Genomic DNA, 25159 nt, shown 5'->3' with positions numbered 1-25159 from the left:
AAACAACTGGATCTACTGAACCAACAGCTTAATCTACTGCGTATGGTGCATCTTCTTCTAGTTCTCGAGATGGAAAGTATGCTGCTACTCTTGCTTACTTTGCTACTGGTGGTGGTACCTATACCTCCTATGATGCCTTTGCTATTAGCGCATCTGGTTCTTACTATCTAACTGGTTATTTAGCTACCTTTGCTAAAGGTACTACTGCTACCGGTACATGTTCTGGATCAGGATCACGATCTTAAACAACAGCGTAATCGACTGCTGCTTAAGAATCCACTGATGCAGCTGTCCTTGCTTATGGCTTAGATGCTTACCCTGCGATTGGATTTGCTACGTGGGCTTCCACAGATGCTACTGAAAGCTATGAATCTGGACCTAGAACTACTCGTCTTGGTTTTCATCCAAATAGCCCTTAAACACCTCCATCGTATAGAATCTAATCTCAAACTTTGACTTCTTCCACATAGCCACTCTAGTCTTCACAAGCTCACCCACCTCCCCAATACTTGTAGTATTGTTAAACATAGTCATTCCTTACTAACCACAAGGACCAGAGAGTTGCATAAAAGATAGCTTCCCACGTATGTTTCCCCAAATTTACAAACCTACTATCAAACCACCATAGTGCCAGATCTGCCAAGGAAGGAGGGCATACCCACACTACATGCCACCAGTCCAGAATGAGAGACCATATATCCCAAGAGAACTGACAGTGTAAAACAGATGTTGGTGAGTTTTCAAATGCATAGAACACAACAGGCAAAGTAACTGGTGTTCCTCCTTAATCAAATTCCTGCTGAAAAGCTCTGATCGATCTAGTAGCTATTCTACTCTAAATTGCCGTCCATCCAAAAATTTCCACCTTAGGGGGGCTAAGGTTCTTCCAAATTGATCCCAAAACCTGATTCCTAGACTGACCTTGCTGCTCCCGTTGGTAATAGACTGATTTTACTGTGAAACATTTGTCCGAAGTCCGTTTCCATTGCAAAATACTATCGCTCTTGGATTGATCCAATGTCACAGACTGCAATCTCTGATTTAACTCCTCCGCTAGTGGCTTCTCCCAATCGCGCAACAACCTTCTAAATTGTAGACTCCACCTCTTATTCCCAAAGCCATACTTCACTGAACTAATCACTTCCTCTTTTTTAGTAGAAAGTAGATATAGTCCAGGGAAAGACTCTTTGAGAGTATTATCTCCAAGCCATAAATGGTTCCAGAAGGAAGTTTCCTGCCCAGAGTTAACCTATTCCATGATTATCGAACCAATACATGAAAAGGAATCCCCTAAAGCATATCTCTCTCCATATATTGGTAAACGACCTGACAATGGCAAATGAGGTAGCCATGCTGCCTGGTAACCTTGACCCAAAGCGAATCTTTATCCTTATTGATTCTCCACCACCATTTAGCAAGAAGTGCAAGGTTTTGTTGCATCAATTTTTTCACTCCAAGCCCACCGAACTCTTCCTTCTCAATTGTATCCCACTTCACCAGATGTTGCTTTTTCTTTTCCACTGTATCACCCCCAAAAAAATTCTCTGTAATTTCTCCATAGCCTTTGCTACAGTCACAGGCAATTTGAAGATGGACATGAAATATGTTGGCAGATTAGTAAGTGAATAATTGATAAGTTTGCTACCAGTGGAATTGCTCCTCCTCCTCCACACATTTAACCTTTTCTCCATCCTGTCCAAAACTGGTTCCCAAGTTTTGATTCTACTGGGGTTGGCTCCAAGAGGCAGTCCCAAGTATTTGATTGGTAGTGATTCAATTTTGCACCCCATTACTTGAGCAATGGATTCCACATCCTTTATCTCTTTTATCTGTCTTAGCTGTTGACTCTTCTCTGTAAACCTGAGGGCCTTGTTAAATGATCAAAAAAAAAACATCCTGCTGTTGGACATTGACACCACAAAATTAACGAACTCTTAAAGAATTGATTTTCAGCCTAGACAAGAGCTGAAAACAACTCAAAATTCTTTTAATGTTAGCCATCACTCAATCATTGTCGCAAGGTTTAGATTTAAGAAACAACTAATGCAGTAATTAATGCCTAGAAACACTATCAGCCATACAATCTTTCATACTCGGAATCCGAACCATAACTTAAACGAGTAAAGGTCATTAAATAAAACATTTAGGAGAGAGAATCAGACAATACTAACGGAAATTGGAACTGATTGTAAAGCCTATATATATTCAATGGGAATCAGACAATACTAAAGCATCTGCTAACTGGTTCTTGGTCTTGGGCATATGTTTTCATATCGGGTCATGGATCAAAGCGCGGGATACTGGGCGGCCAACTGAACAAGTATTGCGCTGCTGTGAGTGAATCACACAATCTGCCCTTCGTTTGGTGTATTCCGCCGTTAACGGATACTAGACTTTCGTGGTAAACAAAAGCTCGATATCCACTGAAAGCTCCCTTAGGTCCAAGATACCTGAGTTCTCGAGTACATGGATTGTACAAGACCAGCTGAAAAACACGAGGACGGTAGCGGTCACGAGAACCCTGAATAAGCCGGAGGAAAAGGAGCTCGCCGTTCTTCCAGAACCCCTGTTGGAAAGCTCCACAAGTAATCGGTCCGACGCTAAACCGTTTGATCCAACTGCCCTCCTCCTCCTCCTCCATCACCCAGATGTCACAACATTTGTCAAGTACTCCAGCACTCTCAGGTAAACCTTTGAATCGATACAGAGCAATCCGGCCGTCACCATTGCACGGTCTTACAACACATTCATCAACCTCCGATGGAAGAAGAACAAAAGGAGCAGATATCGCTCAGAAAACCTCGTTGCCCATGTCGAATGCGAGGACCCCATCACCGGGCCACCAGTAATAAACTCCATCCGAGTACGCTCCGATCTCAGACCTACAACGCCGCAGATATTCAAGCGACGGATAATCGAGGCCGTCGAGACGTCTCCAAGTATTGGTACTCAGGGAGTACACATGAACGTAAACATCGTTAACTATTGGCATGTCTTTTACTCGATAATCAATGCAACGGATGAGAACCACCTTATAGTCATCATTTGACTTGTCGAGCCCAAATCCAGTATTCGAGTATACAATATCGAAATTGGGCGGAAATTCGGGGAGGCCGGGAAAGGGGAGTGTTCTGAATTCTCTAATGGCGGGGTTCCAGATAATGAAAGGATCCCAGAAATTAAACACGCAAAACAAGCCGTTTACGGGACCATCAATACCCGCCGAACCACGGGTTTCTAGGACGTCGAGATCGTGATATGCGTCGCTGGCGAGGGTTTCGTCGGGGAACAGGGCGTAATGGTATTTGCTGGGGGCGTCGATGTCGTTGAAATACTGGAGGAAGATGCGACCTTTGTCCTGGAGTTTCTGAAGGCGGAAGTGAGCTTGCGCGAAGGTAGGGTTTTGGATTAGGTTGTGCCAGTTCTTGCAGACGCACTTGGATCGGAGCAGCGATTTCACCGGCAGCCTCGTGAGGATGTCGATCAACACGTCGTTTGGCAAGTGACGATGGTGATCGTCGGAGCGGCGGCGGTCCTGGGTGCAGCTCGCCATGGCGTTCCAAACTGGATGCCTCTCTCTCTCTCTCTCTCTCTCTCTCTCTCTCTGGTTCCTTCTTCCACACATGAACAATTTATTTAGGGAGATGATATTGGCATTCTAAAAATTGATTCAGGCACTAAAAAATTAGTGTAACTCCAAAGCCACTTTACTTTATTTTTTAGAATGCATGCATCAATTTTTGAAGTGCCAATATCATTTCTCTTTGTTTATTTCATAAAATTAAATACAGTAATATTCTTTCCATTAAAGAAGAAAACCTGAAATATCCCTAAAGACATACTCCGGTATTCTATAAAAAAAGAAATTGATTACAAATACGGTCTTGCTATTGGCATTCCATTAGATTGACGATAAACACACTAAAAGACAAAAAAAACACGTATTTCTGTGCACTTTTTACATCATTTAATACACATTTACACACCTACTATCGTCAGCCCATTGAGTTGATTTTAGAATTTTCCTTACAAATATATTTGTTTGTGTTGTTTTTTCCCGTGGCTGTTTTTATTGTTAAATATACGGAATTAGTTTTACATGCCAAAAAACTTTCAAGAAAAAGGGACGAAAGTAGATGGGTTCTCGGTATTAAAGCCACCTTGCACCGTGACCTCCTTACGGGAGATCTCGAGCTTATTCATTAAGCTAACCTCGTAAGAGCATCCACAATGTAATAATCAAAATCAAAATGTTGCTAAAATTAGTAATATTTGTTCAAAAAAGTGCTCATATTGTCATAACCAAACTTAGTAACCTATTAGCAACTCATCAAATTTTGACCTTTGAATAACCAAACTTAACAACTTTTACCAATAACCAAAACTCAATAACCAAACCCAATAATCAAATTCAAAACTAAAAAATTAAAAAACACCTCATATTAGAATCGTTTTATCGATACGAATAATTTGGTGTGGTCGGGTGCGTGATTGGAACTTATTTGCAATTGGACATAGGTGCATTGCGTATTGTGGGGGGGTTTTTTATAGGGATACAAAAATAACCAATGTGGAGGTCAAGTTTGTTAAGTTTGATTATGAACTAAATGGATAATCAAATGCTGACGTAACATATTTTGGTTATCGATTTTGATTATTCCCATTGCGGATGTTCTAATCAAACTTAAGAGCATCTGCAATGGGAATAATCAAAATCAATAACCAAAATATGTCACGTCAGCATTTGATTATCTATTTAGTTCATAATCAAACTTAACAAACTTGACCTCCACATTGGTTATTTTTGTATCCCAATAAAAAAAAACCCCCACAATACGCAATGCACCTATGTCCAATTGCAAACGAGTTCCAATCACGCACCCGACCACACCAAATTATTCGTCTCGATGAGACGATTCTAATGTGAGGTGTTTTTTAATTTTTTAGTTTTGAATTGGGTTATTGGGTTTGGTTATTGGTAAAAGTTGTTAAGTTTGGTTATGAAATTGGTGGAATTTGGTTATTTGCTAAAAGACTTGTAACTTTGCTTATTACAATGTGAGGTATTTTTTTAGCATTGTTGTTAAGTTTGCTTATCCATACCAATTTGCTTATTACAATGTGGATGCTCTAATTAAGCATATACTCCGGTCTCCCCTTCATTAGTACTTCCTTTAAGTAATTGATGTGTAAACTATCAATTAACGGCATGTAAAATAAAGAACAATAGACAATAATATACATATATATATATATATATATATATTTTAAGGGTACCCGTGAGAAATCAGCAAAAAAAAATGACCGGAAAGGCTTCATCCGAGCAGTTTTTGTTTTTTTTTTTATCGAACGGTTCAAATAAAAACTGCTCAGATGAAGCCCTTTCCGGTCATTTTTTTTGCTGATTCCTCGCGGGTACTTTTAAAATCACGTTCTGAACACATTGAGCGGCTCGGATTATCAAAATTCGAATGGGAAATGAGAGGGTGAGGGATCCCTCACTTTGTTAAAATGCGGGACTTTCATTTTCCGATCAAATTTTGAAAATCCGAACTGTTCAATGTGTGCAAAACGTGATTTTAAGGGTTCACGCGAGAAATCAGCAAAAACAATGACTGGGAAGGGCGTCATCCGAGCATTTTTTTTGAACCGTTCAATGAAAACTGCTCGGATGAAGCCCTTCCAGGTCTTTTTTTTTTGCTGATTTCTCACGGGAACCCTTAAAATCACGTATATATATATATATATATATATATATATATATATACAGTCAGGTTCCGGTGAGGGATCCCTCATTTTATTAAAATGCGGGACTCCCCTTCCGATTGAATTTCGATGATCCGAGCCGCTCAAAGTGATCAGAACGTGATTTTAAGGGTCCCCGTGAGAAATCAGCAAAAAAAAAAAAAGGACCTGGAAGGGCTTCATCCGAGCAGTTTTCATTGAACGGTTCAAAAAAAATGCTCGGATGACGCCCTTCCCGGTCATTGTTTTTGCTGATTTCTCGCGGGGACCCTTAAAATTAGGTTCTGCACACATTGAACGGTTCGAATTTTTAAAATTTGATCGAAAAATGAAAGTCCCTCATTTTGTTAAAATAAGGGCCCCCTCACTTGAAAATTCCTCTATATATATATATATATATATATATATCACTCGTGGATACAATAATTATCTAGTCAAACATGCCTTTAATTGTTATTTTTTTGGTTTTAGTATTGGTCATATATATGAAGGATAAATAGGTCATGCATTAAATGTAAGGACCCGTATCTTTTAAAATGCAATATAGATATAAATATATGTATAATTGCTAATGCATAAATAAATGATTGTGCGAGACATTTCCTCTCTTTTTTTACAGTAATTAATTGGTTTGCATTAGAAAAAGATTTACAAAATCTCTTTTTAGGCGTTCAAAAAAAAAAAGAAGCAGTTTAATAAATCAACTCATCATGAACTAGTTATAACCTGATTTGACTTGAACCCAGACGGCTGCAAATTGGCCCCATTCGAGCTGAATTTTAGAATGATCAAAGTTTGCTTGTCAAGTTCTCAGTGAACACGAGTTCGAGCTAATGAAAATTTGACAAGCCGAGCTTGAATTGAGCTAGCCTCAACTTGAGTCAAGCTCAAGCTCATCTATGAGCCTTAACAAGCCAAAAATATATATCATCTATATATGCTCGCATATAGATCTAGAGCTTCAAATAAATTTTTCAATATGCACATAAGTTGATACTCCCTCCGTCCCTAAATAAGTGTCCGACGCACAAACCTAAGCTTTTAAAAAGATGCATTTGTTTATTTAAAAAAATCAAATTTGTTTCACAAATTAATAGATAGCAATGAGTTCTATTAGATTGTGAAAAAAAATTAAATTTTTAAATGAAAAATATGCATATTTTGTAAGGTCTAGTTTTCCGTACCGGACACTTATTTAAAAACGGAGGGAGTACATAATAACCATTACAAAAAAATATAGACATTTATATTTTTTCATGTCTATACATTCATACTCCCAGTTCGAGAGCCTAACGAAGCTGAATACTGTTTGGTTCAGACTCGGGTCACTTATAAACGAACTTAAAATCGAGCAAAAAATCAAAACATCTAATAGATGAATCGAACTTGAATGAGCCTTTACCGAGTCGAAACTCAACCAATTCCCAAACGGTTAGATTTATTTACGGCCCTAGTGAAGAATAGATGCTGAATCCAAGTATTAACGACTCACAAATCGTTCGACGGGTTGGAACATCTCTGTTGGCATTGTTAGAGCTATTGCTGAGGATTGTTAGCTAGGTCATATTAGTATTTCATTGATATTGCTCCTCATTGTTGGTAGCAAAAGAAAAGAGTTTCCTAAATCCTTTTTTCACTTGGAACACGTTTTATCCATTCCAATAGAACACATTTACTCTTTTAACTAAGTAAACAAATCCTAACAAACTCAAAACACAAAATATTGGGGGGAAAAAGCCTTTAAAGCCTTTGACACCCCATAAGAGGCCTTTGACACCCCAACAAAAATGTCCTTTAAAGAGAATCTGGATGCTCTTGGGGACTTCTACACTACCATGTAACTACATTTGAACTAGGCAAAAAAATTTCAAGAGGGACATGAACAAGCCATCTGATTTAAATAAACAAAAAGCTTCGCATAACCTAAACCGTGGGTTTGCTCAAGCGATTAGCAAAATACGAAAGCAACTGATATATAAACAAAAATGAGATTAGTGGAGATCAGTCACAACTAGTACTGAATGAGGTGCTACAAACTTCTCCGGATCTTGCACCGCCTGTTTTCTGTAAGCAGCAAGGAGACAGACACAGCAGCTGTTCCGGGAGCATGAACACAGTTGACAATAATGTGGTTATAAAGATAAGAACGGAAAAATTGAATCTTTCTCGATTTACAGATTCTTTTCTGACCCATTCAAAAACTCCCTAAAAATAGGTCGGGCTCAGAAAATCAAGGCCCATCCAATGAAAGAGGCGGAAGAATAGATCAAGACTTAACCCTCTTAAGAATATATCAAGACTAACCCAATAAGAGGGGCAAGGAATCTGAGAGGTGTTGTAGAGATAACCGTCTTCAGGAGCCACCGTCAGACCTTTTGGTGCCTTGTGTTGCAAATAATTTCATCTAACCCAACAAGAACTTGAACACGTCACTTAGTGAAACAATGCCCTCTACGCGCTTGCTTCCAGCCTCCACAATTACAAGCCTCCTCACCCCTGATGTAATGCCAGAGAAGCGCTCAAACAAGTGAAAACTTCTATCCACCCCCCCCCCCCCCACAAAAAAAAAAAAAAGAATGCAAAGCTTCGCAAAAAGCATCTTGAACAATATTTAAATTGCCATTGGAACTTCAATTTGCAAAAGTCAAACAAGAGACGAGAAACTAAAGTAGAAAACCCTTTTGGGGGGTAATTAAATAGAAATGAAGAAAAAAATTACCAGGATTTGCCAGACGCTCCATTACTTTGTGCAAAGAATCTGATCGCAAACACATCTGACATCTTTGTCCACCAAAGAAGCCAAAAGGAGAACTAACATCTTGCCCCAATTGCAAAGCCTGCATGTTCGACATAAAATAAAACAAACAAGCACGATAACTCGTCCAATGCGTAGTAGAGATGAAGAGAGAACCAAATTCACTAAGACAAAATAGAGAATCATGTTCATTTCAATTTGCAATTTCTTTTTCGTATGCAGTTTTCAAAAGTAAATTTCATGCTCTAGAAAATTCAACAGTACACGGATTGTTTCAGATGGAAAGATGGCTACATACAGGCTTAGGCGGCCCTTTCTTAGATCAGTTCAGTTTCGGCTTAAGTAGGATTTTCTTCTTCTTTTTAGCTAGTTTTCATAGGAGAGTAAAAGCATGGGGAGGGTTCATAGGGTTTAAGAGATGTTTTTGTATACACCTTCCCTTTCAATTTTTTTTGGGTGTTTTTCTAAATGTCCTGGCGTCTTCCTCTATGTACCTATTTGTTAAGCAAAATAAATCACAAAACAATTTACCTCTTGCCCTCAGCATAAAAAAATTAGCCGTGGAGGAATTGCACAAAAAGCCTTATAGTTTAGACAAAGCACTGCTCCAAACTTGGAAGAAAAAGATCAGCATGAAACTTTTGTTCGATGTGTTCATAATCAGTTTTCTAGTAACTTCTATTCATCGTAGAAGAAATGCAACAACATTTCATTGCTCTACCTTTGGTACTTCAAACTGCATGACCTTGTAAGTCTCAAATTTCCACAGCATAAATTCAGTTTTCCTCATGCATAAACAAGCTTGAAATTCAGATCTATGTTGTTTTTATAGACGAGGGTTGTGGAACACTTACCTGATTAATACTCATTTCTTCAAGCCGAATCTGAGCATATGCCCTGTCTTTTGCCAAAGCAGTGATATCACTGTCAACAAAATTTGAGAAGCAAATATGGCCTTAAATTAAGAAAGTAAAAAGTTTACTTCCATAGAGTTAAGTACCCGATATATAACCAAACAAAGCAGTAAAAGAGAATATTACCTTCGACAATATATATCCAGCAATGAGTCATTATCGTCCACTATAGGTATTGAACTAACATCAGCTGCATTAGAAGGTGCAATTACAAAAGAGTAGATGACAATGCCTGAGAATTCTTTCCAGATTATGTTTCCATATGTTATAGGAACAGGATAATGAGACATGTAACCAAAAGATGTAAAGAACAAAAACTGCCACACATACACAACCTTAATGAACAAGAGAGTATATGCACAGATGCTTGATTTATCATAGACCACGAACCAGGGGCTCATTATGAACAATCACAGACAGAATGCCTCCTCATATTATGTTAGGATACTTCCAACCAATAAAGGAATCGAAAAAGAGACTAGAAACCGTTAATTTGTACATCCTGGAACAAAGTACGATCGGAAGAGAAAGTGGGTTGCTTCAAGTCAAGACTAGGATGCTTTTCCTTAGGGGACATTCACCGCGACCAATTATCCATGGTATCCATTGGCTAGAAAAGATTTTCCTATAATAATGAGCTAAGGACAATTTATAGACTTCGCAAACCAGAATTTCGAATGATGAAAGCTGGAAAAATCACCAGCTGGAAGAATTACTGAAGTCTACTTACGATCGTTGAGGTCACCAAAGCTAAAAAACATGAAGCTTTTATGCCTTGACGAGGTTACTCGTCCAAGTACATTAATGCTAAAGAACATGAAGAAGTTACTAGACGAGGTTATTAACATGCCAGTTGGAAGCTCACAAGTATAGACAACACGTTAACAACCAAGTTGTGACGATGAATAGGAAGCGACAACTTAGTGACCTTTGTTTAGCAAAATGACACACGGACCAGAACAAAAAAAGGAAAAATATGAATACTAACCATATGGCAACTCGACTTTAGAAAATGATAAATTAAAGACTAAGTCACAACTATTTTTTGATTAAACGAAGGTTTCAAGTCGGAGCTACGCTCAAGTTAAAGGAATTTTCTAAATCTCTCTCATTTCTTTTTTTATTTCTTCTGTGTTAGGTCTCGCATGTTGTCCTTTAGAGATGCACTAAGTCATCCAAAAACCTGATCACAGAAACATAATCGCCAACCCAAAATTTCTTCAGAAAAGAGAGGAAAGTCACCTTCAACTAACAAAGATAGGGCAGCACTAAGAGAGGCATTCGGTCTCAGCATTGCAAATGGTTGTCCGTTTGGCTCCCCAATTTTAGGAACCCATGAACCCAGAGAAAGAGAACAAATTGGTTGTTGAAGAATTGGCAAAGAGCCAGATGAATGTCTAAAATGTCTGCAAATACCTGAAAAGTAGGTCCACATATTAGTTATGTAATGCATGTCCTCAACCAACACACCAGGAGAAAAGCTCACATTTCAAAATCCCTGAAAGGGAAGCCAGATGTAGTAGCTGCGGAAATGAAGCATCCTGTGAAGAAGAGTGGATGACAGGAACTGTTGCCACATTGTTTTGCAAAATTTTTGAAGCAACATCTTTTAGAGTATCATAAGGGCCAGCCTGCATTGCAGTAGTCATGCATATCAATAACAGAGCTAAAACATTTCAGAATGAGGGAACATTGATTAGATGAAAACACGCTAGCAGATAGAATTCAAACTCAAACTATGGAACAACCGGAATTCACACACCGCAAGCCAACAAGCAAGGCTTTTATTACTTGCTTGGGCTTCCCGCAAGGAGACACTAGATGCAACACTAAGGCTGTAGTTTATGTATCTAAGCATAACCAGCATGACACTTTGTTACATAATGAACTTCCTTTATTAAATAATTGGACAATAAAAACAAAATGAACAGCGAGGCTTTTAGAAGAATCTTAAGTGAAGTCAAGGTGTGGTATCACTCAATTCCAGTCCTCGCCTATTGACAGTAGGCAAATGTTAATGGAACACACTTCCCATCTTTGCATTATAAATGAGCAACTGCAAGTCTGCATCAAAAGATGGAATAAACATGCAAAAGAGGAATGATACCTCATAAAAGACCAGGGAAACAATTCTCCTGCCAACGAAAACTACAACATCCGCCGGGCACCCAAAATACAAAAGCGAAAAGAAAGAAAGGGAAAAGGGACAAAAAGACAAATAACCAGAGAAAAGACAAGTGAAAAAATTAAATGCCATTGCCATGCGATCGAGGAATCCGCGATGGGTAGGACTATGGGGTAGTTCCACGAAGCTTCCTACATTTGTTCCCAAAACCTCAAATTGCAACTGTTTCATTCCCCAAAACATATGCGAAATCTAGTTTCTTAGACGCCTGGAATCAGTAACATAATGTAATGTTTTAATGGTACTATAACATTTGTTCCCAAAACCTCAAGACAGTGATTGAAATGAAAGCACATTAAGTATACTAAAGTGCAAAAGTCTTAATTGTATTACTCCCTCCGTTCCAATTTCCTGCTCCGGGATTCCAACTTTTTAAGAAGTGTAATAATTACTTGCACAAATTTTTAACTTTCCAGTTTTGCCCCTCATTTTTTGAATAGCTTTAGTACAATTTAAATGGAAACTGTTTGTTTCCGTACAAGAAGAAAACAAATCAGAGGTTTTTTAGGCGGCAAAGTCCAAAAGTCAGTTCAAGAATTTAATTGTGAATAGAACACACTCTCTCTCTCTCTCTCTCTCTCTCTCTCTCTCTCTCTCTCTCTCTCTCTCTCTCTCTCTCTCTCTCTCTCTCTCATACACACACAATTTTGTCCTTTTTGAAGAAGGGTAAAAAGGGAAAGTTGGCCCCTTTTTTGTGTTGATTTGTCAAAGTGGACCTTTATTTTGGAACACCCAAAAATGGAATGATGGACTATCAAATTGGAATGGAGGGAGTATAAAAAAAACAATAAAGTAATGTTTGCTTGACTTATATTGTCTAGTGTGTAGAAGAAAAATGGCCGTCCAATGGTCTATTTGCTGTGTCTCCAGATACCATGTCCACACCAGTACACAAGTACAACTTAAATGGTTTTCAGCGTAATATCCATACTTGGTATCTGGGCCGTTCTTACTCTATTCAAAAGAAAAATGATGATCAAAATGAAAAAGAATCAACTATACCTTCAAATGTGCATTCACGACCTCTCCAATGAAAAGAAAAGAAGTAAATATGTTAGGGATTTTACAGAAACGTTCACTCAAGTTTCAAGTCAAAGACAATATTTGCCTCACTTATTTAGTTCAGTGGGCTGAAGAAAACATGGTATTCCAATGTTCTTTTCACTGTCCCTCGGTATCTAACTTTTTGATACTTCAGTAGAGTCTCATATACTAGTGATTAGGAGAATAGGAAAATATGATTCTTCCAAATACCCTGCACAACACCAACTTGCATCGCTTGACAAAGTCTACAGGTACAATCTATAATTTTCTTTTGCAAATTTCATTGTAAGCAAATTGTATTCCACTCCTTCATATCAGATGCTTATATACGTCTCTATGTATAACAAAATAAACTGTTAATCCAAGCACTATTGCCCATGATGTCATTTACCCATGGAGATACAAATTAAACAGTTAATCCTAATTCCTACCAATAGAGCCTCTGAAATTACCCACAAAGATGTACTAGCCTTTCCCTCATCATGCATCAGATGACAGATACTCAAATGCAAAGAAAAATCAACCATCTCCATGCTGCACAAGTAGGCACATCACCAAAAAATCACTTACTTGTATAAGACTTCTTGGATATGCTCTGCAACTGCTCTCGAATTGTCTATTAAGATGCAACTTCCCTTCTTTCCAAGCTAATATGGAATGCGTCTCAAGCTCTTCCTCCGTCAAGTTTGATCCATGATTGCCAAGCTGAAAATAAAATAATGTATGTTTGTCAAAGACTCCAAATGCATCTCAGATGTGCAAGCAGACTCAAGAAAAAAAAAGATGTCACAGCTCATGGAAGCCCACGTACAGAAAATAGATATAGGTAGCAACCATCAAGATTACCGTGCACATGTTCAGCATTTATGGACTGTAACAGCTCTAATATTTGTGAAATTGAAATCTTCAACAAAGTCCAAACAGATGATAATAAATAAAATCAACTTCTTTTTAACTATATAGGTATCAGCGTGCCTGAGAGGGGAATCAAGAAAGAACCATGTCTTTTACTATTTGTGCCAATCAATAAGAGCCTAGGCTTTGTGTGATCAAAGGAAGCAAAACAAGCAGCAGTAAAGAATATGTAACTTAAACGAGCTGAAATTATTAGACACAAAAATATTTGCAGAATGGTAGGGGTAGCACTTATAGAAGAGAAAATAGATTAAAGTGGTTTGGACATGTCTATCGTAGATTGACCGATGCGGTAGTTAGGAGAAGTGATAAGGTTACAGTTGAGGATAACACTGAGAGGAGGGGGTACACCAAATTTGGCATTAGAGGCAGCAGTTCCATATTTACTATGTATTCACAGCACAGTTAAAACAGATTCTAACACCTCTAATTGCTGAAAACACTTCATAACTATGATATACTGTTAAAGTGTTATTCACATAGTTGGTGGTTCGTTCACAGAGAGAGAAAGAAAGAGACGTTGAACATATAAAGACACAGAAACACGGGGACAGAGAAAGACGAACACGATAGGAGAAAAGAGAGATAGAGAAAGACGACATAACTTGTTATGAACGCCGGATCAACCATTGCCGGAGCTATTGTCAATGGTCGAAGAAGCAAGGAAGGGGTTAGGCCTTCGAAGTTTTGTCAATCAGCAAGGGGTTCTATCGATATGTGCCAAGGAATGTATGCGAATTTATATTTCATATTACATTTTTTTCCAAACCTTTAGAAGATATTGATACACATCCCCAAAAAATATTTTGAAATTGACAGAAAGTCACCCCGTCGTGTCTCCATGTGTGTCCTCAACATATCCCCCCATGTCTTAGGCGTGTACCAACATAGAAAACATTAACATCTAATGGACATGCCAAGTGGCTTCTTGTACATACTTGGCATGTCTGACACGGGTATGGTAACCTCCAAGGTGTAGGAGCCACAGAGCTTATCTCTTATCTCCTTTTTTCTTCAGCATGTTCCTTTTGGTTGGAGTAGGGAAGGGTTGCATAGAGCATGTCTAATGTCTGATCATGCAGATTGGAGCTCAACCAGATACAATGACGTCAATGAGTTACTTGGGAGGAATTTGTTTTAAGTACATTTACGTCATGTTCTCTATCCTCACCAATGGGGTCCCTATTCAAAAAAAAAAAAGCAAAAAAAAAAAAAATTCATCAACTCCTCATTGAATTTCTTCATAGCTCAACACGTAATGAACGACATTCTCCTCATTAATTCTTTTTCGTTTTCTTTTTCATCAATCATCAGCTCCCCATTGGGTTTCCTTCATAGCTCAATGAGTAATGAATGACATTCTGCCGTACTTATTCTTTTCTGTTTTCTTTTTCATCTTCTGCCTTCAATTTTTTTCCTAGTGCTGATATCGGTATTTAGCTGACCATTGGATGATGCAGCAGTTGGAGTGACTTTATGAGCATGACGAGATATTTGTCACTCTCAGGTGTTCCTAATGCAGGTGAGACCATTGTCTTTTGCAGGGCTGAGTGAAAACAATGGTGGCATCTTAATGATCCTCTTATTCTTCAAAGGCAATGCCAGATTAGCTGATGAGTAATCTACTCTGCTCTGCTCTTGTAAGGTAGGTTTGGGAGAGGCTGAATCCTGCCTCAAACAAGGTTTGCAAGGTTGAGCCAGCAATACTCCTCTAATGCCTCTTCATTCCATCTATGTTTACCCAAACCTTTTCCTCCTAGCTCCCAGCATTAATACAGCATAAAGTCGAAGTTTACCACAACTCTTATCAATCATGTCCTGAGACGTCTTCTGTATGCTGACAATACCTCCAAAGAAATCCACTAACTACGTATCATACCATCTTTAACATAACCACCTTTCTCCAAAACAGGGGTTTAAATCGCTATATCTAGAAACACAACGGTACTGCTGATACGGCCATATTTCGAAGACTAATTTTTCAAAAGAGCTTAATCGAAAACCAATGCGTTAATAAAGACACACACCAAGTGATATGCAAATTCTCCACCACCAAGCGAGGACGCACCCACCCAGTAATATGCAAATTCTCCACCAAGGCCTCCCATGGAAAGTCCCTAGCAATTTCTCTGTATCTTCGCCGCCAACAAGGGAGGAGAAGTTTCTGCTAAATTAGATATACCTAGTCCGGGAAGATGTGAGGTTTTAAGTATTCAAGGATCACTTTCCCTTTTCTATGTATTCTTACTCTCCTGGACACTTTTTCTATTTATATTTTATAGTTCTTTCATATAAAAAAAGAAATACCGCTTCATAAGCTAGAGGCTTAAAGCTGCACTTATTGGCATTTTAATCACAAAAGCCTGCAAATCAAAATGGCGTGTTTGTTTCAGGGCTTAAAAGCCTGACAAAAAATGCAAGCGTACTTCTTTGGCCAGCCAATAAAACCACTGAAAAAAGCCCGTGTAAATGCCTCAAACAAAACATGGGTTCTATTTTTTTTTTTGGCCAATTTAGCCACAAAATAGTTAAGCCTTGAGCGTATTCTGGAATAACCCTAACTACACTTACATCAATCAGGTAGTTGAATCAGGCTTCCTCACGAGTACTAGGCTACTAGCTAGCTAGCTTGTATTTCTAAAGGAGTAAAGGACAAAAGACAACAATAATAAGTAGTTATTTCTTGCTCGTCATCTTCTTCTTTAGCGCAACAATTTACAAAGTTATATTTTGATTCCTCAAAAACGGAACTTAAGCATTGGTGATTGGTCTTTCTCTCCATCGGGCCCCATATGGTGACAAGTGCGAAAACACCGAATAATAGAGTTCCTCAAAACTCATCCACAAGGACCATAACAAAGCACAAAGGAGTGTTTGAGGCACATTGACCATTTAGAAGCAATAATAAATTCCAACTGTGAAAACAAGATCTAACCAAAACAACCATAGAAAAAAGTACTGACCTGAAAGGAAAGCTAATGGGACAAGTAATTTATAAAAGGAATACCTCTTTCAAAATTAAAATGAAATCCAATGCACTAAGAACTCCAACAAACTGAGCCTTGCAAAAATCCCACAGAGGAGCCACAGGAATTCCCTGAAAAATAATTAATCTCATGATTTTATCCAGGCTATTAACTCACAAATAATAATAACAACAGTGTAGAAACTTTATATCCATCTCAAAGTCAATTGGCAATGAGTGGAGAGGTCCCATATGTTATTAAGTGATCACCCATTCCACTACCAAGCAATGTGGGATTCATTTCCTCAACATCCCCCCTCACGTGCAGCCGCGTTTGAGGCTGTCATGTGTGGCCACATTTTGGGTCCTATCATCGTGCAGCCTTTTTGCTGCCTTTTTGCTGGTCTGTCATCATGGGGTGCAGATTGTGAATTTTTATTTTCATAAAATATGGGGTGGAATGAGCCCCACACTGATACCATGTAGAAACGTTATATGTCAAAGCCAATTGGCAATGAGTGGAGAGGTCTCATATGTTATTAAGTGATCACTCATTCCACTCCCAAGCAATGTGGGATTCATTTCCTCAACAAATAGAAATTCTAACGCTTGAAAACAAAAGGAACACGAGGAATGGTGGCATAAGGACCCAAGGGCATGATAATGCCAAGTGAACAAAGTAAATCCAACAAACTATTGAAAAAGGCAAATAACCTCAACAATGGACTACAAAACCAGTAAAATCAATGCCAAAGAAGCCAGCTGCAAAAGTGAGGGAATAAATCATCTCTCTCAAGATGAATCGACCGTACATTAAACCAAGTAATGCAAGTAAAACTATAAATGATCTGTTTTTCGACAGCGATTTCCCTAATTGATCTTAAACACTCACACATAGGACTAAAAGCTCTATTTGAACACTTCATATTTTTTAATTGAACACTTAAGAAATACCTTAGCTGACAAAAGCAAAGTAATTAAACAGGAAAATAAGATTGTCACATACCTGCTCATAGAGAATATGGAATGCTTGCTTCACTGGTAAATTCACATCCAAGGCAACAACCTGCAACGTTAGATGCATTTCAGGAAAGTCATAAAAACCCAAATCAATCAAATGAACCAACAATTACTGAAAGATATCCTGTATGCTTGCATCCAAACCTTGCCAGATTCAGGAAGTAACTCGTACGCAGTATGAGTTGACAGGAATACAGATATACGGTGCCGAGAAATGTTTATATCAGCCTCAGATATCCTTGGCACTGATTCCTGCAAGACACCAATACTCAAATCAACTAGCCTTTTTCAGCATTGCGCGAAGGGATTATTACAATAATATATCCTTGTTTGTCAACCTTTTATTGCTATTGGAAAACCCATTCGCTATAAGGTGCCATACAATGTTTCTTAAAGGGCTGGAGGAAGCAAAGTAACTTTTTCTTCATGAAGTTAGGAGATAAACTTCCTTTCTTCATTAGTACCAAGTTCCAGAAGACCTACGCACGTACTCATGCCTGATTCATCATCTCAGCGTAACTTTAGACACCATAAAGGTAGCCGTAGAGGCCAGGTTGAGTTCAGCGAGCAAGGTGAATATGTCTACAGAACACATTTCTGGACTAGATGTTTGTGGATTGGGTTGTTCTTTTGGGCTTTCTGTCTTCTTCATTCGCATGACTCTGTGCTGTATTATGTAAATCTCCATGTGAAACACACAGACTAACAACCCCCCCCCCCCCCCCCCAACACACACACAAAAAAAATAAAAAAAAAATAAAAAAAAAAGCATCTAATGAAAAGATGAATAAACAAATTGGTGGTTCATGGTTGATATTACAAACTGTTCTTACCAAACGAAGAAACATATCGTTATCCACCTCCATATTACATCTACCAGGCGTCTCTGGATTATAAATGCCAGGGATCTCATCATTTTCTGTAGCTAAGTAGACAGTATTCACCACCCCATAGTTTCCAGTTACAAATGGTTGGCGCTCATCATGCCGCCATTCTCCATCCACAAAAAACTTGAACTGTGCCATGCAAATAAAAAAAAATTAATTCCACAGCAAGTAAACTCAGGCAATAGAAAAGGTAATTATAAATGAGTATAAAGGGAAAACCACCCAAAGAGACAAGGAAAGGCTAAAAATGTAAACTGGCAAAAACCACATGGTTACAAGCTTTTATACTCGAGAATGAAGTAAATGAATTCCTCCAAAACAAGCTACTAAAAACGGTTTTCCTATAAATCACCCCAACATTTGAATTTGTTCTCAAAAACACTTTTCTCTCCGTCCACTTAATTTGAAAAACTGAACAAACTCCACCACAACAAAGAACTCACAATCTCCTATTGCAGCCAAAGCCCCTAAATGGCTAAATCCATTACAAGCATCAAGATACAAAATGACAGAACCGCCCAATCTTTGTCAACCGGTTGAATAATATGTACCACAAAGAAAAGAATTACACAATTCAACCATGAGATATATTTGTGTCAAGCTCAAAGTCAGAGGTACACTTCTTGAAGTGTTGATGTACATAAACTCATCTCTTGGACAAAAGTGCGTGAATTTCTTGATCAGCTTCGTGATTGTGCACAACACATCTCAAATACAAACAGTTGACCATATGGTTTCAATTATTTGTCCATATTATTTCTACCATACTCTTTTGCGAGGATGTCAATGTTGGAAATAGGATATGCGTGGGAGTCCGGCTCCTCTTCAATCCCTTTAAATGGATTGGAGAGAACACCCTCTCCAATCCCGGCTCGGAACAAACTTTTGCAATCACACTTCAATGATAGGGACCGTTCATAATTTTTAAAAACCTGAGAGCATCAAGCATGCCAAAAATCAGTTTGATCAATTATCGTTTGATATGATTTCGAAACAGATTTATATTGCAAAAAATTTAGAAAGGGGTTTCGTCCAGTGTTGCAATCTTATATTTTGCAAGATAACGTGTTCCAAATGTGTTCCAAAATCATATCTAATGATGTCCAATAAACTTGATTTTTGGGCATACTTTAACGAGCAAGACAAAATAAACTGTTTCAATCATTGACGTGAGATCATAAGAAATTTTTACGGGCCAGGATTGGAGAGAGTTTTCTCTACAATGATTGGAGAGGAGCCAGGCTCATTGGAAACACAACATAGCAAATTAGCAGTTGCTAAGCATATTTGACATGTACAACAGCTACATTATTCTGTACAGGTAAAACAAATATCTTTAAACGGATGCCGAAGGGGCATTCACTGAACAATTTCCCAATAGCCTATCCAAATCGATAATTATTGGAGAAACCAAAACATTAAGCTATTTTGAACTAATAACCTTTCAGAGGTTTCTTCCTGTCTCAGTCATGGAGTCTTGATCATTTGGCAGGCCTATTCAAAGAAATTATGTTACTTGCACCTATCAGCCAAAAAAAACAGAGACTTATATTGCTGGTGTCGAAGCATTCTTAGCTATTATTTGACCTGGTTGATTTTTTCGACAAACGCAAAACATACCCTCAGCAAAAAAAAAAAAAAAAAAAGAGACTTATATTGCTGGTGTCAAAGCATTCTTAGCTCTTATTCGACCTGGTTAATTTTTTCGACAAAAGCAAAACATACCCTGCTTTATCTTTTGTTTTCACCAAATCAGCAATGAACCTCAGTACAACAAGCTCCCACTACATGAACAACAAATAAGATTCCCCCCAACAATTTCCATCCTCATGTATCAACTTGTAAAGGTGCATGCCAGTTTCTTTGGATATATTTCAGCGGTGCATGTCCAATGACTTTTGGAAATGTGGATTTCTTGGTATCTCTCATTGTCGTTTCCGACCATGATCAATTGTGAGTTCATATCCATCATACAAAAATAAACCTTACTGCGAAGTTTAAATTAGTAAATGTTCATAATTTAGTACTTGCGTAAATATCAAGCACTTACGTATATCTTAACTAGTTCGGACAATGCATGAAAGGACATCTAACCAACACATTAGACACAATCATATGACTTTTTCTCCAATGAATCACCAACATAGATTGTAGACACATTTCCCAGCAAACGATGCAGACACAAAGTCATAACACGCACATGACCATCCAAGATTAATACAATTCCTACCAAAAAAGTAAGCTTTTCCCATGATTGACACACAACATGCCTGAAGAAGAACTATCAAGACTACGTACAATTATAAAGATCCTAGCCATAACTCCTTGTAACATCTTTAGTTTATAGAACTATTGGTGATCTAACATCGTATCAAAGCTTTTGTTTTAAAGAGGTCTTGGATTCAACCCTCACTACAAGCATTTGTTCTCCGTTGTTCTCCGCTAGCATTCTTCATCTTTGTATGTATAGATGTTTCCATCTACACACGCAAGACGAGATTCCATACAAAAGTAAACAGACCCTTAAATCATCCCAGACCATGAAACATAGGACAACGACAAACCCCTTATTTATTTTACCATATAAACTATAATTACTTGGGTGAATGCATTAGAGGAGGTCTAATACATAAAGAGAATTCATCAATAAATCCAACACAAGGCAATGATTCTTTTTCAAAATGAAACAGCAATAAAGTAGTCACGTCTCTGAGAAACAAGAGCAAGTGAAGGCACCAAGTCAAAACAATCAAACATAGTTTTTCTCATACTTGAGTCATGCAACATACCTGATGACCCACCATAAAGCCTATATACGATTACGGTTATCAAAGCCATACATATGGCTATATGCTTATAAAAGCAAAGAAGCAACTATAATTGTAACATCATGATCATCGCATACTAACCTGGTGATATCCGGGTGATACACTGTAGATAACCTGAAACACAGATGGCAAGCCCTCCATCGGAGACATCGGTATATGGTCCGTCCACCTGCGGATTCAAAGAAAACAATACCCATGCACAAATTTCATCAACTAAGCAAAAGGTTTAACTCAAAACTAAGAAGATCAAAGCATGAAAAAAGTAGTACCAACATCGTAATGGAATCATTAAACTCACTCACCTGGTGAAGGTGCCACTAAGAAACACCCTTCTGCCCCCATAAGGCCACACAAATCGCATGGGTATCAATACAGGACCCGATACCCCACTGTTATCATGCCCAGTATCTGAACCAGAACTAAACATCTCCTTCGAAACTGATTTGCTATCCCCCCCAAAACCAATCAAACAACTCTCCTACTCCACCTTTGTAAATTACAAACCAACAATAAGCAACGAGACGACCAAGGCCAAATTACAGTCGAAAACCGCGGTTTTGGGATCCTCCACAGCAGAGGACCCCTTAAGAGTTGCACATTCGGAGCCACCAAATCAGAACCACACACACTGCGAAATCACAGAAATTCAACTCTTCTCAAGCCCTCCAAGACCCACAAATTCCAATACCTAAAATTCTAGAAAGAAAAAGCAAAATAACAACCCTGTCTGTGCCGTGCTTAGAGTCTTATCTTTTTTACAGTCGGTCCCAAGCCCGGATAAAGGAGGAGGGCTGTGTTAGCGTAGCTGACAGCCAGCACGTAAAAGCCACACTAGATCTCCTTGACAAAATCAACACCAATTCTCAGACGAAACAATACCCTCGAAAGCTTCAAACTGTCAATCTTAGCTACTTCTGCTCAAAGAAAACCGCTCGAATCGGCACCGATAAATACTAAATTACGATCGAAACCGCGCGGTTCGAGTGCTGATCCAAACCGAGGTGGGGAATTAACGCGTAAATCCAATCGGAAGCCCTAAAATTGGGCGCCTTTAGGGGAAAACATGGGGAAATGGAAATGGTACCGGCGAAATCCACGGGAAAAAATTGGCCGGCCTGGCTACAGAAGTGGCGGGGGAAACCCTAATTCCGGGGAGAAATCTGAGGGAGCGTCGGCATTGTTGGATCTTCGAAATCTCTGGTGCGATGTCGCGAGTGAGAGAGAATCTTCTCTGGGGAAAGGAAGAAGAAGTAGAAACAAACGAGACGAATAATTATTATATTAATAATATTAGTATTACTGTAATAATGAGTACACATTAATAATTGCCTGAAAATATACTCCAAGGGTTTATTACATGTTGCCTACTTAAACTATCAGACTTTTCCAAATTACACCCTAAAGTAAAAACTTTTATGCTTGACCGACTCAGGGGTATTCCGGTTTCTTAGAAAAAGAACTTTTAGAAAAGAAAAGTAATTTCAAGCTCAAAAATTATGTGTTTACACAAATAATTTTCTTACCAATATGAATTTTGTTTGATAAATCTCATTGAGATCTTTTAAACGGTGAAAAAAATTAAAATATTATTTTTTATTTTCGTTATATTTGAGTTTGAAATTAACTTCTTTTTAAAAAAAATGTTTAGAAAGAAAGTAGAACGGGGCCTTAAACTATTTATACCTTTGGATTTGTTTGTTTTGGGCTTTGAGGGAGATTTTTGGGTAATGAGTGGAGACAGAGATAAAGAGAAAAATAAGAGTAATAATTGGACAAAAAATTTATTAGAAACTATGCGCAGAGAGAAGGGTTGGTTCTACGGGAATTGGTGTGGATAAGAGTGTTGGGACACCACGTAGCAGTGCTCCAAGACCACTCAATAATTATTCTTATAATTTGGTGCGAAGATTAATCGTTAAATGCTGTTGAAGTTGTTTCCTTCCTTTACTCTCTGCGGATGTCAAACGAGTCGGGCCTATACAAGCATGGCTTGGCTTGGGCACAGCACGACACGAAACGACACTATCCTTACAGCGACCCATGTTGGGCAGTTATTTTGGGACACGTGGCATGGGCACGAAAAATCACAAGCGCGGCACATGAGTAAAAATTAAAAAATGTAAAATAATTAATTACAAAGTAGATGTACACCAGATACACTCTTTGTTTCATAATTGATGAATCACAATATTCATGATTACAGATAGAAAAAGTATTATATTAATTAAGATTTAAGAATTGTAAATAATTGATAGTTTAGTCGGTGGTAACCTAGTTAGGATGTATTCAAATTCAACTGTGCTACACACACAGCAATCTGTGTACAAATTGTGCACAGATTTTGTTGTGGGGTCCACCACAGGTCCCATATAAATCATCCGAGCCGTTCATTAAATGTAAAACATTTTTTCAAAGGTCCCTGTAAAAAATAAGCTCAATCCAATACCCATAGGCGCTTTATCCAACCATCTAACTTTTCATTCAGATTTCCGGATAATGAAAAGTTATATGATTGGATCGAGCACCTATAGGTATTGGATTGAGATTATTTTTTACGGGGACCCTTGAAAAAATATTTTACATTTAATGAACGGCTCGGATAATTTGCGTGGGACCCGTGGTGGGCCCCACAATAAAATCTGTGCACAAATTGTATGTGTGTGTAGACTTTCTGATTCAAATTATAGTAATGCAACTTTTACCTATTTACATTCATTGTATATTGGTATTACAAAATTACTATTCTCAATAAAATGTCTGTGCTTTTATAATTTTATTTTAATTACTATTTGATACTGTTTTGTGTCAATTAAAAAGAAAATAATTTTTTTCAGCTATTTTTTAAGAGAATTTTTTTTCACCTTTACAATGCCTGATAAAAAAAGTTCAATAGGGGCCGGGCATGGGCACGAAATTAGGCGTGCTCGTGGGCCAGGCTGGACTGAGCATATTTCTCAAATGGGGCAGCACAGCATGGCCAATACATGGGTCAAGCTAGGCCCAACACAAACACACGTTTGGCACAGAACTGAACAAACTGAGCCTGCACGGCATGACTCATTCAACACCGCTTTGCCTCTATTACGTTAAGTACAAATTTGGACTTGCATATATAACGATATAACCTCTTTTTGAACCTAAAAGATTTCACTATTATGTTAGCTTATACGTACCTCAACAAATTCTATGGGATTAACTCAGGTGTACGAGTGGTTTTGGGACACCACGTAGCAGTGTCCCAAGATCACCCAATAATTATTCTTATTATTTGTTGCGAAGATTAACCCTTAAATGTTGAAAGTTGTTTCATTCCTTTACCCTCTGCGGGTGTCAAACGGGGCGGGCCGGTACAAGCAAGGCTCAGCTCAGGCACAACACGATACGACACGACATGATCTCTAGAATAGGCCATGCTTGGCCGTTATTTTGGGACATGTGGCATGGGCACGGAAAAACACTGCCACATTACGGCACAAGTAAAAATTCAAAGAATGTGTAATAATTAATTACAAAGTATATGTACACTAGATACACTATTTGTTCCATAATGAATAAGTCACAACATTCATGATTACGGATAAAGAAGTAATATATTGGTGGTGGATAGATTATTGGGACTTGGGCTACGCCTGGTCCAGATTGGATCGGATTCCTATGAATCCAATCCTAATCTGCAAGTCACGATTTTTTAAAAATGAAATCATTGTCCAGACCAAAAGTCTCATGGTTCGGTCCCAATTTTGTCCACGGATTGATCAACCAAAAACTTCATCGCTTGTAAATACATAATTCTATACTAAGAAAAATGTAAAAACGTATATACGCATGCATATATAGCTTATTGTATGATAGTATGTATAATTTAACTGGTTATAGGTTATTGTCAATAATTTATATTTAT

General features: G+C 38.2%; 2 protein-coding genes across 5 annotated transcripts; both read right to left on the bottom strand.

The window, feature by feature from the left end:
* Positions 1-1639: 1639 nt before the first annotated feature.
* LOC131333085 (F-box protein At1g11270-like) lies at positions 1640-3615 on the bottom strand. Of its 4 annotated transcripts, none has more exons than XR_009201698.1 (2): positions 2227-3615; positions 1640-1852 (listed from the first exon to the last, which is right to left on the bottom strand). XR_009201698.1 is itself a non-coding variant. In XM_058367417.1 (1 exon), exon 1 carries the CDS (start codon positions 3551-3553, stop codon positions 2792-2794), a length of 762 nt encoding a protein of 253 aa, XP_058223400.1. In that variant the 5' UTR covers positions 3554-3615; the 3' UTR covers positions 1935-2791. The 4 variants fall into 4 exon arrangements, 1 of the variants encoding a protein (XP_058223400.1); XR_009201697.1 differs by having other exon boundaries at positions 1640-1868; positions 2243-3615; XR_009201699.1 differs by having other exon boundaries at positions 1640-1860; positions 2243-3615.
* A 4078-nt stretch (positions 3616-7693) lies between these two features.
* On the bottom strand, positions 7694-22545 carry LOC131333084 (sucrose nonfermenting 4-like protein). Its single transcript, XM_058367416.1, has 13 exons — positions 21561-22545; positions 21340-21427; positions 18377-18559; positions 17688-17795; positions 17530-17589; positions 16566-16655; positions 13214-13348; positions 10901-11045; positions 10657-10830; positions 9541-9604; positions 9355-9424; positions 8465-8582; positions 7694-8241 (listed from the first exon to the last, which is right to left on the bottom strand). The coding sequence occupies exons 1-13, from the start codon at positions 21683-21685 to the stop codon at positions 8150-8152; spliced, it is 1452 nt and encodes a 483-aa protein (XP_058223399.1). The 5' UTR covers positions 21686-22545; the 3' UTR covers positions 7694-8149.
* Between the last annotated feature and the right edge of the window lie 2614 nt (positions 22546-25159).

This window comes from Rhododendron vialii, chromosome 7a (assembly GCF_030253575.1).
Source record: "Rhododendron vialii isolate Sample 1 chromosome 7a, ASM3025357v1".
Lineage (NCBI taxonomy): Eukaryota > Viridiplantae > Streptophyta > Magnoliopsida > Ericales > Ericaceae > Rhododendron > Rhododendron vialii.
Note: the sequence above shows the minus strand (reverse complement) of the source record. Positions and strands in the feature narration are given on the sequence as shown.